This window comes from Paramisgurnus dabryanus, chromosome 19, assembly GCF_030506205.2.
Source record: "Paramisgurnus dabryanus chromosome 19, PD_genome_1.1, whole genome shotgun sequence".
In the NCBI taxonomy this organism is placed as follows: Eukaryota; Metazoa; Chordata; class Actinopteri; order Cypriniformes; family Cobitidae; genus Paramisgurnus; species Paramisgurnus dabryanus.
The window spans coordinates 3,903,558-3,917,648 of record NC_133355.1 but is presented as its reverse complement, the minus strand read 5'-3'; the positions used below and the strand labels follow the sequence as shown (position 1 = coordinate 3,917,648).

At 40.4% G+C, this 14,091-nt stretch overlaps 3 protein-coding genes across 4 annotated transcripts; all 3 read left to right on the top strand.

The window, feature by feature from the left end:
- Window positions 1-351: 351 nt before the first annotated feature.
- On the top strand, window positions 352-1,742 carry atp5if1a (ATP synthase inhibitory factor subunit 1a). The gene is made up of 3 exons (XM_065281451.1): window positions 352-512; window positions 763-875; window positions 1,359-1,742. The coding sequence occupies exons 1-3, from the start codon at window positions 441-443 to the stop codon at window positions 1,498-1,500; spliced, it is 327 nt and encodes a 108-aa protein (XP_065137523.1). The 5' UTR covers window positions 352-440; the 3' UTR covers window positions 1,501-1,742.
- Window positions 1,743-3,431: 1,689 nt separating this feature from the next.
- On the top strand, window positions 3,432-8,895 carry hnrnpr (heterogeneous nuclear ribonucleoprotein R). Of its 2 annotated transcripts, none has more exons than XM_065283536.1 (11): window positions 3,432-3,532; window positions 4,571-4,726; window positions 5,321-5,439; window positions 5,582-5,689; window positions 5,827-5,940; window positions 6,016-6,192; window positions 6,307-6,442; window positions 6,531-6,736; window positions 6,828-6,977; window positions 7,238-7,359; window positions 7,486-8,895. In XM_065283536.1, exons 2-11 carry the CDS (start codon window positions 4,573-4,575, stop codon window positions 8,093-8,095), a joined length of 1,896 nt encoding a protein of 631 aa, XP_065139608.1. In that variant the 5' UTR covers window positions 3,432-3,532; window positions 4,571-4,572; the 3' UTR covers window positions 8,096-8,895. The 2 variants fall into 2 exon arrangements, with proteins under 2 accessions (XP_065139608.1, XP_065139603.1); XM_065283531.1 differs by having other exon boundaries at window positions 3,474-3,608.
- Window positions 8,896-10,329: 1,434 nt separating this feature from the next.
- dnajc8 (DnaJ (Hsp40) homolog, subfamily C, member 8) lies at window positions 10,330-13,847 on the top strand. Its single transcript, XM_065283544.1, has 9 exons — window positions 10,330-10,421; window positions 10,709-10,810; window positions 11,762-11,818; window positions 11,940-12,006; window positions 12,695-12,789; window positions 12,863-12,934; window positions 13,156-13,247; window positions 13,319-13,394; window positions 13,512-13,847. The coding sequence occupies exons 1-9, from the start codon at window positions 10,353-10,355 to the stop codon at window positions 13,632-13,634; spliced, it is 753 nt and encodes a 250-aa protein (XP_065139616.1). The 5' UTR covers window positions 10,330-10,352; the 3' UTR covers window positions 13,635-13,847.
- The last annotated feature ends 244 nt before the right edge of the window (window positions 13,848-14,091 follow it).

The following is a 14,091-nucleotide window of genomic DNA, read 5'->3' as shown; positions in this document are numbered from 1 at the left end:
ATGTGCAATTGTCTCTTACAAAATGTACATTTTTTCAATGCTTTGAATCTACTTATTGAGAACACCATTACAAGAGTAACATCTATATAATATTTTAAAGGTGAATTAATCTTGTTTGAGCATAAATATTTGTGTGAAATGACCAAACCCTCGTCCAATCAATGTCATATAGCATCATCCATCTAAATTAAGATGCTGGAATAGATTTTTTATTTATGAGTCTAAGAACAAAAAAAATTATCATCAAATTGCAGCCTCCAGTCCGGAGGCAGAACGTGGTCTGATAGCAGTGATGTTATTTGTCTCCGGTCCTGTAGAGGGCAGCAGTTGTTTGATGTTGCGCACTTTTGTGCTTTCTGTTTCTTCACTGGTTCCTCTATTTCCGTGGTCCGCACAAGGACAAATTTACCATAAGCACCGTCCGTCAGGCTTCATCGGACATGGCCCGACTGCTGTTGAGAAGTGGTTTGAGAGGATATTTCACCCCTCAGATCCGGATGGGATCCGACCAGGTACTGAGTGTGTTACCGGTCTGATTTTCAATCATGACTCGAGTCTGATCAATAACAGAACTGAATGAATGAACCACAAACATTTGGCAGCGTCGATGTCATCATAAATACTTAAACACCACCAACACCATTTCACCAAACACACAACAGAAGCAGTGATCAGAAACAATAACAGTGCTGGTTGACTCCTAACTTTACTGTTAAGTAAATGTGTGTGCGCGCGCGTGCGTCTTTGTTTGTTTGTGTGTAGTTGGGTGAACTGGGTGCAGGTGCTGGTAAAGGAGGAGGTGCTGGTGGATCTGTGAGGGAGGCCGGAGGAGCGTTTGGAAAAAAGGGGGCGGCAGAAGAAGAGCGATATTTTAGGTAAGTTACAACTTCATTTATTTTTTTCATTTCTACTGTCTGGATTTAAAACATTTTTGAGTCAAGAACTTTGTGTAATAAACTCTGGTGTGTTGATGTCTGGTGTCATGATTTAAGCATGTTTCCATTTAAACTACTTTAATGATACAATGTATGTTTGTATTTTGTGAGAGTCAAATTTAGCGAAATAAGTACAGAATGTGATGAAATAAAAATGACTTTAAAACAAGTTTATGAGCTTTATACTTTAACAGGGTTTTTTTCACTCTTTTATTGGTATGTTTTGAGAAACTTGCACATCTGTCTATATTCCAGAAGTATTTTTGTTATCCATGTTGAATTAAAACTCTTTGTTATAGTACAAATGAGAATTATAGGTAAAGGTTTGGATGTGACATTGCATCTTGAATTTGCTTCTAATGTTGGTACTGTGGGTGATAAATGTGTGGGTTAGAGTGATGATGACACAGTGTTGATTGACAGGCAGAAGGAGAAAGAGCAGCTGGCAGCCCTGAGGAATCATCATGAGGAAGAGATCGACCATCATAAGAAAGAGATTGAGCGTTTGCAGAGAGAGATCGACAGACACAAGGGCAAAATCAGAAAACTGAAACACGACGACTGAAGCACTACCATCACTATCACATGAGAAATATATCTCTCCATCTCTGATCTCTGTAGGGCCTGAGGATCTCTTTCTTTTCTTACTGACTCCAGTCCATCGTGATTAGATGGTTTATGAATAAATGTTTGCAAAAAACCTGCTGTCTTCTGTCATGTTGAAGTAAACCTTTATCCTGTTTTTTGCTGAACAAAAAAAATGTTGTGTGCAAGCACCCTTGGCAATAAAGCTCCTCTGATTCCTCATTAATGAGAGCCAGGTTCATTACTGATGTAATACAGGGTTCCCCAAATCTTACCCTGGAGGGCCGGAGCACTGCAGAGTTTAGGTCCCACCCTAATCAAACCTACCCATCTGTGATTGTCAAGTGACCAAGAAGACTTTGATTAGGTTTCTCGGGTGTGTTTGATCAGGGTTGGCGCTAAACTCTGCAGTGCTCCAGGGTAAGATTTGGGGAACCCTGCTGTAGGTCTATGACAAATTTGTTATTCGTAAATGTTTATTGTTAAAAAAATTCTAACACACTTACTTTTTGTAATAAAGTCATGAAAAAGGTTGAAGTTATTTTTTAGTTATTATTACTTGGCTCTCTAAAATGCTTGATTCTGATTGGCTAGTCACAACATTCCACCATTCGTTCTTTTCAGATAACCATCGTTCAAAACTAATAACACACGGTAACCTGATGTTGCAAATAATTTTGTCAGGTACAGTTTAATATTACACAAAACTAAATATAAATATGTATTTTAATAACATCTGGCATTATATTTACAAATGATTAAGTCAAATAGTGTGTTCGTGCCTTTGATATCTTGTCTCATCTTAAACCCGAAAGTAAAGTGTTCCTTCCAGAAGGTCTGTATTCGTTAAAGGGGTCATAGCATGAAAATCTGATATTTTCCATGTTAATATAATATCATTTTCCAGTGCTATAATTGGATCCCCAGTGCTTTTATCAATCTAGAAAACATAAAAAAGAACAACCCAGTAACTTTGTTTTAGTAAAGCATTCTCTGCAAGCCTGTTTTGTGACGTGGGTAGTTCAATTAAAATAATACCGCCCCTTAATCTGCACTATCCAACATTGGCACTGCGGGCTAGGGTTAGTTGCGGCAGTTGGCAAACCTAGTAGTTAAGTGGACTGCAAGTGTGGGTATTTGGACAAAGCCAATTATCGCAGCATAAAGCAAGTATGTTATAGGCCAATCGGTCTGCGAAGTGCAGAATAAAGTCGAACACACTTCGTGGCTGCCTTTGTATTTTGTTTAAAGAGAACAAAACTTTAATGGCCAGGTGTTTAAGAACGAAAATGTTTATCATATTAATGAAATTAAAAATTACATTTATTTAAAACACACATTTTTAAATTTTGATTTGAAAATGAATTTAAAGGGATAGTTCACCCAAAAATGAAAATTCTGTCATCATTTACTCACTCTCATGTTGTTACAAACCTGTATAAAAATCTTTATTCTGATGAACACGAAGGAAGATATTTTGAGAAATGTTTGTTACCAAACCATTTGTGGACCCCATTTACTTCCATAGTATTCTTTTTTCCTACTATAGAAGTGAATGGGGTCCACGAACGGTTTGGTTACAAACATTTCTCCAAATATCTTCCTTTGTGTTCATCAGAATAAAATAATTTATGCGGGTTTGTAACAACATGAAAGTGAGTAAATGATGACAGAATTTTCTTTTTTGGGTGAACTATCCCTTTAAAACATTTCTCAATGATCTGATTTTCTCAGTTATGAGATAACTGAATAAAAAATATAATTTCACTGATCAAAAATCAATGATAATCAATAATTTCCTTGGTGTAAATCACACATCTTTTCATCAGTCCGCTGCAGTCGTGCACGAGCATCCCGATCCTGCCTATTAGCAGTCTGTGCGTGCGCGCTCCAGGGTCCCGTGCGCCGTGACGCAGCCGGTCTGCCGCGCGAGGAAGTGGCGCTGTTGTTTGAGCGACGGGACTGTCTCGGGCTGTCTCGTGGGTTCATCTGAGGAGATTTTACGTGTTTCGGTGAGTTCTGCTGTTCATGAACCGAGACTGAGCGCGCTCAACCGTTCTCTCGTGCCGTCCGGTGAACATAATCGCGGTAAGTGCGCACAATGGGCGGGTTTGTGGTGCATGAATTGTGTATGTCTGGAATTGCTGTGGCTGTAGGCCGCGCGCACGGCGCGGGAATCTCCGTCTCTCTGATTCGATCGTTTAATGGGATTTTTGTGTGAGCAGCGCGAGGTGTGAGATGTTACAGAGGTCAATATGAGCTAGAAAAAAAGAGTAACGTGTCCAAATGAGCGCGAATAAAAATATACAAGTGTAATAGCATCGCGCACTCCTAGCTTCATGCGCGAGGGGGGCGGGACGCTGCGTGCGCGTGTGTGTGAAAGAGAGCGACGTTGTATGTTTTTGTTTATGCCTGTGTGTGTCCATGAATCTGTGTGCATGTGTGTGTGTTATTGTGTCTTCATAAAGGTGTGTGCGCGTCCATGAATCTGTGTGTGTGTGTGTGTGTGTGTGTGTCTTCATAAAGGGGTTTGTGTGTGTGTGTGTGTGTGTGTGTGTGTGTGTGTGTGTGTGTGTGTGTGTTCATGAAGGTATGTGTTTATGGGTGTGTGTTTATGCAGTGTATATGAATGTGTGTTTTTATGAATTAGTGTGTGCAGGTGTTTGTTTATGAAGTGTGTGTGTGTGTGTGTGTGTGTGTGTGTGTGTGTGTGTGTGTGTGTGTGTGTGTGTGTGTGTGTGTGTGTGTGTGTGTGTTCATGAAGGTATGTGTTTATGGGTGTGTGTTTATGCAGTGTATATGAATGTGTGTTTTTATGAATTAGTGTGTGCAGGTGTTTGTTTATGAAGTGTGTGTGTGTGTGTGTGTGTGTGCGCGCGTTTATACATTTTTGTGTTTATGAATTTGTGTGTTTATGCCATGAATGTATGTATGTTTGCATGCGTGTGTAATATTCATTTATAAAAAATACAAAAGTGTTTTTTTATTAATATCAATAAATTATATTATAAATAAATATATGTGACCTCTTGTCTGTCTGTTTGTCATAGTAATGGCTGCTGAGGTGAATGGCAGCTCTGGTGTGTTGAAGGAGGAAGAGGAGCCCATGGAGGTATCGGGCACACACTCGGAGAACTATCAGACGCTGCTGGACGCTGGATTGCCACAGAAGGTTGCCGAAAGTCTGGACAACATTTTTCAGACAGGTGAACACTTCTGGAGTCTCACATATTATCTGTTAGTCGATAGATAAGCATCAATATGCTGTCTTTTTTCATACATATTCACATCTTCAACCCTTCAGATCAGCTGTCTGTTGACATATTAAGCTGTAGGGAGCTGTTTGTAAAGTGTCAGCTCAAATATCCCGCAGATCATTTATTATATTGCATGTTAAAAATGCTCATATTTAGGTAGGCACTTTAGTGCACAGTGATTGGATATTTTTTTCTCCTGGATAGGTGTTTATTAATCTCTTATGGACCTTGGGCAGTGTGATCGACTTTATGCGGCACCGCAAGAACCGTCAGGCAGATGGCATCAAAGAAAAGCAGACTTAACCGTAACATTTCTTCAGTCGAAGTACTTTGATGTCTTCTGCCTGTTGATTCTTATGCCGTCGCTTAATTTATGAGAGCCTTCAGGTTTTATGGGGATTAAAATAAAAGTTTGGGTGTTTTTTGTATCTTTTGTGTATTTTGTATCACATTTGTTTTCAGACACCACATTAAAGTGACTTTTGCATGATAGGTCCCCTTTAAAATGGCACTTTTGGCTGAATGTTTGCCCCTGTGTTTCAGGTCTGGTGGCGTACGCTGATTTAGACGAGCGAGCGCTCGATGCACTGCGGGAGTTTAATGAGGAGGGGGCACTGTCGGTCCTGCAGCAGTTTAAAGAGTCTGACCTCTCCCATGTGCAGGTGAGCCACGGTTTGGAAATGATTTGAAATTTTTTATGTTCTCCTCAAGCTTGTGTTTTATTTACTCATCCTGCAAACTTTCCTATAGTGCTCTCCTGTGATTGGGTACAGAATAAAAGTGCTTTCCTGTGATTGGTTACAGAATAAGAGTGCTTTCCTGTGTGGTGTGATGAAGACTTACAGACAGAGAGAAAAACAGGGCAACAAAGTTCAGGAGTCGACAAAAGGCCCTGATGAGTCCAAGATAAAGGTGAGATCTTGTTATTTTATTTATTAATGTTTTGCAGCAAATCTGCCAGCCGTTGTTACCGAGATGTCAATATAAAATCAGTGCATTACCGCTCACATTCTCTGGTCTCGTGTTGATGTCATTTGTCGGATCCCCAGGCGCTGCTGGAGAGGACGGGATACACTCTAGATGTCACAACTGGACAGAGGAAGTACGGCGGACCCCCTCCAGATGAAGTGTTCGCGGGTCCGCAGCCGGGCATCGGCACTGAGGTTACTCCCTTACTCTAAATTGAACACGTGAGGTACAGTTCTGTAGCAGGTCTGAAGAGTCTTTAAATCCTGCAGGTGTTTGTGGGCAAGATCCCTCGGGACCTGTATGAGGACGAGCTGGTTCCTCTCTTCGAGAACGCTGGTCCTATCTGGGATCTGAGGTTAATGATGGACCCGCTTACGGGTCAGAATCGTGGCTACGCCTTCATCACGTTCTGCAGTAAAGATGCTGCGCAGGAAGCTGTCAAACTGGTCTGTGTTTGTTTCACATCTCATTCTGTCACTGTTCATCCAGCTAAAAAACCTGATGCCCTTCAAAGCTTTGGCTGTTTTTGTGTATCTTATGTCGTGTGCATCTCTCCTCAGTGTGACAACTATGAGATCCGTTCTGGAAAATATCTGGGCGTATGCATCTCTGTGGCCAACAATCGTCTCTTTGTCGGATCTATTCCAAAGAATAAGACGAGAGAAAGTATCCTGGAAGATTTCGGCAAGGTGACAGGTCAGGACCACAGAAGGCAGAAGTGATGCCGCTGGTGTACTGTAATGACGGACACTGACCTGTGTGTGTGTTTGTGTTTGTGTGTCAGAGGGTTTACAGGAGGTGATCTTGTACACTCAGCCAGATGATAAAAAGAAGAATCGCGGTTTTTGTTTTCTGGAGTATGAAGATCATAAATCGGCAGCTCAAGCTCGCCGCAGGCTCATGAGCGGGAAGGTAAAGGTTTGGGGGAACCCTGTTACAGTGGAATGGGCCGATCCCGTTGCTGAGCCCGACCCGGAGGTCATGGCAAAGGTGAGTGACTGACGATGAGACTTTTACGTTGTGTTGTTGCGTTTGATGATTACTGATGGATGCTGGTAATTCCATGTGTGCGTCCCATCAGGTAAAGGTTCTGTTTGTTCGTAAACTGGCAAGCCCCGTCACAGAGGAGCTACTGGAGAAAACCTTCTCGCAGTTTGGTAAACTGGAGCGTGTCAAGAAGCTGAAAGACTATGCGTTTGTTCACTTCGAGGAGCGAGACGCTGCCGTCAAGGTCAGATTCTCAGCAACAAATCACAACCACCCCTGACATCAGGCCGGTTTAGATTGGGGGAAAAGTTGTTGTGAACTCCCGATGAAATATTTAATCTGAAATTTCTCTTGTGAGTAAACGACAACGAATAACCAAGCAAAACAAAAACAACTCTTTAAAGTGTGATCAAAATGTATACCTTGAATGTACCATAAGTGGCGTCGGGTTAAAGGTCATGCCTAATGCATGAATGTAAATTTGTGTGCTTGTTTGTTTTCCAGGCAATGGATGAAATGAACAGAAAGGAGCTCTGCGGGGAGGAGATTGAGATTGTTCTGGCAAAGCCTCCGGATAAGAAGAGGAAAGAACGACAAGCAGCGAGACAAACCACCAGAAACACAGGGTGAGACTTGCAGTTGTTGATTGAACATAACGTTTTTGTGTTTAAGAAACTGTCCAGAAACATCTCTGTCTGTCACAAATGTTTATTAAAGTGCTTAACGAAAGTGTTCTGTCTCCACCTGTGCAGGTATGACGACTATTATTACTACCCTCCCCCTCGCATGCCTCCCCCGGGGCGCGCCCGTGGCCGTGGAGGACGGGGGGCCTACACCTATCCTCCTGATTACTACGGTTACGAGGATTACTACGATGATTACTACGGTTACGACTATCACGACTACCGAGGCGGCTACGACGACCCTTATTACGGTTACGACGACGGTTACTCCATGAGGGGGCGGGGAAGTCGCGGCAGCCGTGGAGCTCCGCCTCCACCCCGTGCGCGTGCCGCTCCGCCGGCTCGTGGCCGTGGCGGCTATCCTCCGAGAGGAGGGGCTCCTATGGGAGCGGGTCGTGGGGGGCGCGGGGGACGCGGCGGGCCCTTTCAGCCTCCGAGGGGCCGTGGCACTCGAGGCGCCCGGGGGAACCGCGGCGGTAACGTCGGCGGGAAGAGGAAGGCGGACGTATTTAACCAGCCGGACTCTAAACGACGCCAGACCACCAACCAGCAAAACTGGGGCTCGCAACCCATCGCTCAACAACCCCTGCAGCAGGGCTCCGATTACTCCGGTATGTACGGTTACAGCAACGACACGCTCGAGTTCTCCCAAGATTCCTACGGCCAGCAGTGGAAGTAGATGCTCGACGTCTGTGAAAGGTATTCGAGAGTAAAAACGACGCATCCAGACACCTTCCTACCTTCCTCCCAAGAAACGAGACCTGCGATTGGCCGGCAGTGTTTGTTTGACTTTTCTATTCCCCAGTCCCCGTGTTGATTCTGTCTGTGGCCCACAACTGACTTCTCACGCATCCCGATTGGCTAAAGAGCAGAATGTATTTGACGTCCCTGAGCTCTGCCCTTGCGCTCTGAACTGAGCGGGACTTTTGTCTTAGATCACTTTTATTCCTTCTTTTTTTTTCTTGTTTTAAAATCAACAACGAACGTTTTAAAGAAGATACTGATTTGCGTACGTGTGAGAGGACATTAAAATCATGAAATGCTCTTCAGAAAGATGGTGTCCTACTTCCCACAGTCCTCCATTTTCTCTCTCTCTCTCTCTTTCTCTCTCTCTCTCTCTTTCTTTCTCTCAGTACTAGTGGCGTTAGGGACTCGCTGTAAATACTGGCTGTTGACTAGAGCTTGATTTTCATCTTTGTTTTTTGGGGTTTTTTGCAAAAGTGGAGAAAAGAATCCACAAGAAGGAAAAAAAAGTTTTGTAGCAGGAGTGCTGTTCAATGTGTCTGTTAGCATTTCTAGAAGTAGTTGAATTGTGTTTTTTAAAAACTGATATACTGATATTATAACTTCAGATGTTTTCTTTTTATTTTGGGGTTTGGTCTGGCTTACCTTAAGAGCTGCGGCCGGCTGGTCTGATGTTTGTATTTATAACTTTTTTTTTGTTGGTTCAGTTTCAATAAAACTCAATCGAGCAACTTCCACTGGTTAAATTAGCTTTAGATTCAGTGTATAATAATGAATGTTGATATTGTGTTTTATTTCACGGGTATCAGCCCGTTCTCTGCATTAACATTAAAGGTTGAAGTGTGTAACACAACAGAATCAATCAGTAGGATTTAACCGGTGGGGAGAGTTTAGGGTGGCTTTGGGTCAGTGATTAAAACTGGTTCGAAATTATTTAATTTTTATCTGCGTGGTGTTGAAATTACAAACTTCACTTTAAACAAAACGTGCAGTCACAGAAATGTACCAACAAATGAATCAGAGGTCATTCAGAGGTGTTTTTTTTTTATTAGAAATAAGGGGGAGAACGTGGGGCTAGTTGTCACAATATCTGAAACTCAGTAAGGTAACTTAACTTGACATAATACACAAATGTGCTGCCTGTTACTTTAATGCATCAGAGACTTTCTTTTCACCTGTGATTATTCATTCAGTTTGATTCCTCATACTTTACTCTTAGTGTTTGACATCTCTACATCTGGACCTAATGATGCTTTAAATGAAACTGCTCAGCAAGGATTTTTCAACTCTAAAGGGATAGTTCACCTAAAAATGAAAAGTCTGTCATCATTTATTCTCGCTCATGTTGTTACAAACCTGTATACATTTCTTTGTTCTGATGAAAAATAATATGAATATATGTTTGTAACCAAACCAATCATGAGCCCCATTCACTACCATAGTATTCTTTTGTCCTACTATGGAAGTGAATGGGGCTTGTAAACGGTTTGGTTACAAATATTTCTCAAAATATCTTTCTGTATGATCATCAGAACAAAGACATTTAAACAGGTTTGTAACAACATGATGACAGATCTCTCTATTGTTTATTACAGATAACATTTAGGGATGTATTTGTTAACAATTAGTCAATACATTAGCAGTGAACAATACTTAGTACTGAATTAATGCTAAGCAATGAATTAATACTTCAGCATTTATTCATCTTAATTAACATTAAAGTTAATGCACCACGAACTAACATGAACAATTGCTTTGACAACAAAAGAATAATAAATTCTAATAAACTGTACTGTTCATTATTAGTTGATGTTAGTTCATTACTGATGTTATGGTAAAGTGATACACGTGCTGTAGGGAGATCATCAAGTAAAGAAATCTGTCACACAAAAATAGGGATTTAAATAATAATTAATATGCACATATTCTGGAATACAAAGAAGTTCGTCTGTCAATCTACTTTGAAACCAAAGCTCTTTAGAACACATTGACTTTCATTCCCATTAAAAGTTTTTAATTGTGTTTATTTGACACAGTTTGATGTGTGCTGCAGTAGTTTTCACCTTATTTGGTTTCGGGTTTTATGAAAGCGAACAATAGTAAAATTAGATGCGTTATTTGGACAGTTGTGACGTGAAAGACTTTAATTTTGTGCAGCGATGACGCGTATCCTGTGACGTCACTGTGGCAAGATGGCGGCTGTAGGCGGAGGCGCGCCGAGCGGTAGCGGCGACGACGCGTTTCTAACCTATTATTCAGAGGTAAGAATAAAAGAAACACATCACAGATAAACAAGACTCGATGCGATACAGCGGACTACAAATCTACACAAAGTTTCTATCCAGAGCATTAAAACTGAGACCTAAACAGAATGTGTGAGCGCGCGCGCGCGTACGTGCATGCATGTGTGTGAGGGAGACATGAATCCACACACACACACTGATCTCAGGACAAAAGTGATGGAATTGGATCTCTGTGACCGTGTGTATCTTGGGTAATGGCTGATCTCAGAACAGAAGTGATGCTATATCTGCTGTGTGTTTTACAGGTGAAACAGATCGAGAAGAGAGATTCAGTTTTAACATCGAAACAGCAGATCGAGAGATTACTGAGACCCGGATCTTCATACTTTAACCTGAACCCGTTTGAAGTGAGCACAGAACTTCATGTTGTTTACATTTCATCTCTGATGTCCATCTGAACAATAATCACACAACCCTGAAGAGTAACACAACTCAACTCGTGTGTTCATTGGCAATTTGTGCAGAACAGATTTGTATAATGTTGTATATACTAAGCTTATTTTGTAAGTTTATACATTGTTTTGTCGATATTTAGTTTGGTAACTTAAAACATGTTTATTATTATGTTATCGTGTTTATTGTGCTACTTGGCTTTATTCACTGAAAAGCACAATAAAAACAAATTATATCTGGTTTTGGAAGCAAACTCTTTATATTGTCCTACATTTCAGTATGTTATGGTGTCTATGTAGTGCTGTATAATCTGTTATAACATCCATATGTCCTGTTGTGCACACATACGGTCCTGAACAAAAATATTAGCACCCTTGGTAAAATGAGCAAAGAAAGCTGGAAAAATAAATCTGCAGTGTTTCTCCTTTTTAGCTTTTATTTTAAGAAATTCACAAAAATCCAATGTTTTATTGATGAAAAGTATTTGAAAGTAGGGGGAAATCACATCATAAGAAAAAACTTCTCTAGTGAACACTATTATTCAATTGTATCCTCTTTACTACCTCTGTTTAAGGATACCAGCGGTGAGTCTTGTATTATATATTATTATAATATCTGATGAGGTTGAAGTGATGTTTGATTATTTCTTCATATGTTGCTCTCTTTTCTCTCCTCTTCAGTTATTTTCTGTAAGAGATCTGGGACGGCTGTGGCTAAACCTTCATTTTGTGCTCAGTGACCCACTCATTGTATTTTTGTGATTTGATTTTCATTAAAGCTCAAAAGAAGAAACATTGTAGATTTATCTTCACATAAATTGCTCATATTTACCAAGGGTGCCAATATTTTTGTCCACAACTGTATGTTTGGTATTTGTGTGAAGTAAACTTTGACTTTATGTGCAGGTGCTTCAGATCGACCCTGAAGCCACAGATGAGGAACTAAAGAAACGATTTCGACAGGTAGTTGCTAAAAAGAAACTTTTTATTTATTTATAAGTGTTTTACTTTAAGTGTGTTTGTGTGTTTTCAATAAACGGTGTTTGTTACTGGGAATGTCTCACGGCTGTCTGTCTGTTTTCAGTTGTCTATCCTGGTCCATCCAGACAAGAATCAGGATGATCCTGATCGGGCACAACTGGCGTTTGAAGGTAAGCTGTCATGAGTGATGTCATTCACAATGACTTCAGTAATCAATATTCAGGACTAAAAGTTAACTTGGCACTGGTGCTCCCAAATGTAAGAGTTATAGGAGCATCAGCACAAATGTAAGAGCATCCATTGAAAATTATAGGAGCACCACAACTTTATCCTTAAGATTAAAAGCTTGAACAATCAAAATTCATCTTAAATTATTTGCCACAGACTTGACTTGTGCTTGGTTTATTTTTGAAAAAGCCTTGAAAAGTAGATTTATGGGGCCCTATAAAACATTTAATGTTATTTTAAATAATTTATTTTAAATTAAGCTTTTTATTTCCACCAATTTTGACAATTGCATTTCTCAATAAAAATCTATGTGAACCCTTAAAACTTCATGTATTCGTTTCCTCAGATGCTAAAAACAGCACGAAACTGAGTCATCTGTGTTAAGTTTCATTGGTCTCTATGAGACGTTTGCTAATTATTTCACAGTATATGCAAGTGTTTCATAAAAATACGTTAAGGTCACATCACAACAATCTTTTGCACTCACACAAACGCTTCAAAATAAATTTCAATGGCATGTGTGAACAAAATGGTCTCAATTTTGAGCCCTGAATATGCAGCTGGTATTTGTGATATGTAATAAAGTAATACAATCATTGTTCAGGACTGTTTGTTTGTGTGTTTGTACAGCGGTTGATAAAGCTTATAAGATGCTGCTGGAGCCCGAGCATAAGAAGAAAGCTTTAGATGTGATTCACGCAGGGAAGGAGTACGTGGAGCACATGGTGAGAGAAACATCAGACAGCTTCTGCTTTGAGTGGGTTTATTATCGTACTCATGTGACGTTTGACTGCTCAGATGGCCCAGAAGAGGAAACAGTTGAAGAAGGACGGGAAGCCCACAGACGTGGAGGAGGACGACCCTGAACTGGTATGCAAACCTGACCCGTTGTGTATACACTTCAGGACTGTTTGTATTTAAAGTCTCTGGAATACTTGATTCTGATTGGTCGGTTGCGTCATACAGTAGTCTGATATACGTTGTATCAGATCAGCAGCTCATATAAACAGCCCGAGGACTCGTTTCAAATATGATGTTAGATTTAAAGATACAATAGCAGCTGAGCTGATGTTTGTTGTGTGTGTTTGCAGTTCAGACAGGCAGTTTATAAACAAACCATGAAACTCTTCGCCGAGCTGGAAATTAAGAGAAAAGAACGAGACGCAAAGGACATGCATGAAAGGTAACGCACACATACAGAGGATCTGTAACACCCAATGATCTGCTGTGATTTAAACTGATTTCCGATTCCAGAAAGAGACAGCGAGAGGAGGAGATCGAGACGCAGGAAAAAGCAAAGAGAGAGCGAGAATGGCAGAAGAACTTTGAGGTTCAGCTCATTTTCTACTTTAACACATTTTTGTTTTTGTCAGTCTGACTCGAGCTCTTATGAAAAACCTGCCGCTTTTATTTCATCTCAAACTCTTGTTTTTTTTGTCTCGTTCAGGAGACTCGTGACGGACGCGTGGACAGCTGGAGAAACTTCCAGGCCAAAGGAAAGACTAAGAAAGAAAAGAAGAACCGAACTTTCCTAAAGCCGCCTAAGGTGAAGATGGAGCAGCGAGAATAACAAACACACACACACACAGACTTCATTTTGTACATATTTATGAATAATTGTGATTCTCATGTAGTATGAAACAGACTTTGATCCCATCACAGTTTGCTGTTGTTGTTTTTTCTGTTGTTTTATGTTTCCTCTACAAATAAACCTTTGTTTGTAGATATTTGCCGTTGCTAGTTTTTAATATTGTACATAATTAAACTTCTGTTTCTGATCTGATTTTGAGTTTATGTTCATTTAACTAATGGGAGTAATTGTAATCTCATGGTTATGGGTTTACTATCACATTATCATCATTTGAACTTTCAAGTGTTTAGCTGACATCAAAGCAACCTGATGAGAAAATCAATCAAGTGTTTTAAAGTGAAGAAGGCAATAAAGTGCTAAACAGTTTTAATAAATGCTAGAGATCGAAACTTTTTGATGGAAGAAGAGATTTTTTTTTATTCCTGTCGAGCATTCA

What these genes read in the sequence shown, in the direction of transcription:
- dnajc8 (XM_065283544.1), top strand. Translation starts at nt 10,353, where the DNA reads ATGGCGGCTGTAGGCGGAGGCGCGCCGAGCGGTAGCGGCGACGACGCG. An exon ending in GGCACAACTGGCGTTTGAAG is followed by an intron (nt 12,007 to 12,694) that starts GTAAGCTGTCAT and finishes GTGTTTGTACAG; the next exon opens with CGGTTGATAAAGCTTATAAG. An exon ending in AGGAGGACGACCCTGAACTG is followed by an intron (nt 12,935 to 13,155) that starts GTATGCAAACCT and finishes GTGTGTTTGCAG; the next exon opens with TTCAGACAGGCAGTTTATAA.
- hnrnpr (XM_065283536.1), top strand. Translation starts at nt 4,573, where the DNA reads ATGGCTGCTGAGGTGAATGGCAGCTCTGGTGTGTTGAAGGAGGAAGAG. An exon ending in GGACAACATTTTTCAGACAG is followed by an intron (nt 4,727 to 5,320) that starts GTGAACACTTCT and finishes CCTGTGTTTCAG; the next exon opens with GTCTGGTGGCGTACGCTGAT. An exon ending in AGCCGGGCATCGGCACTGAG is followed by an intron (nt 5,941 to 6,015) that starts GTTACTCCCTTA and finishes TAAATCCTGCAG; the next exon opens with GTGTTTGTGGGCAAGATCCC.
- atp5if1a (XM_065281451.1), top strand. Translation starts at nt 441, where the DNA reads ATGGCCCGACTGCTGTTGAGAAGTGGTTTGAGAGGATATTTCACCCCT. An exon ending in TCCGGATGGGATCCGACCAG is followed by an intron (nt 513 to 762) that starts GTACTGAGTGTG and finishes GTTTGTGTGTAG; the next exon opens with TTGGGTGAACTGGGTGCAGG. An exon ending in GAAGAAGAGCGATATTTTAG is followed by an intron (nt 876 to 1,358) that starts GTAAGTTACAAC and finishes GTTGATTGACAG; the next exon opens with GCAGAAGGAGAAAGAGCAGC.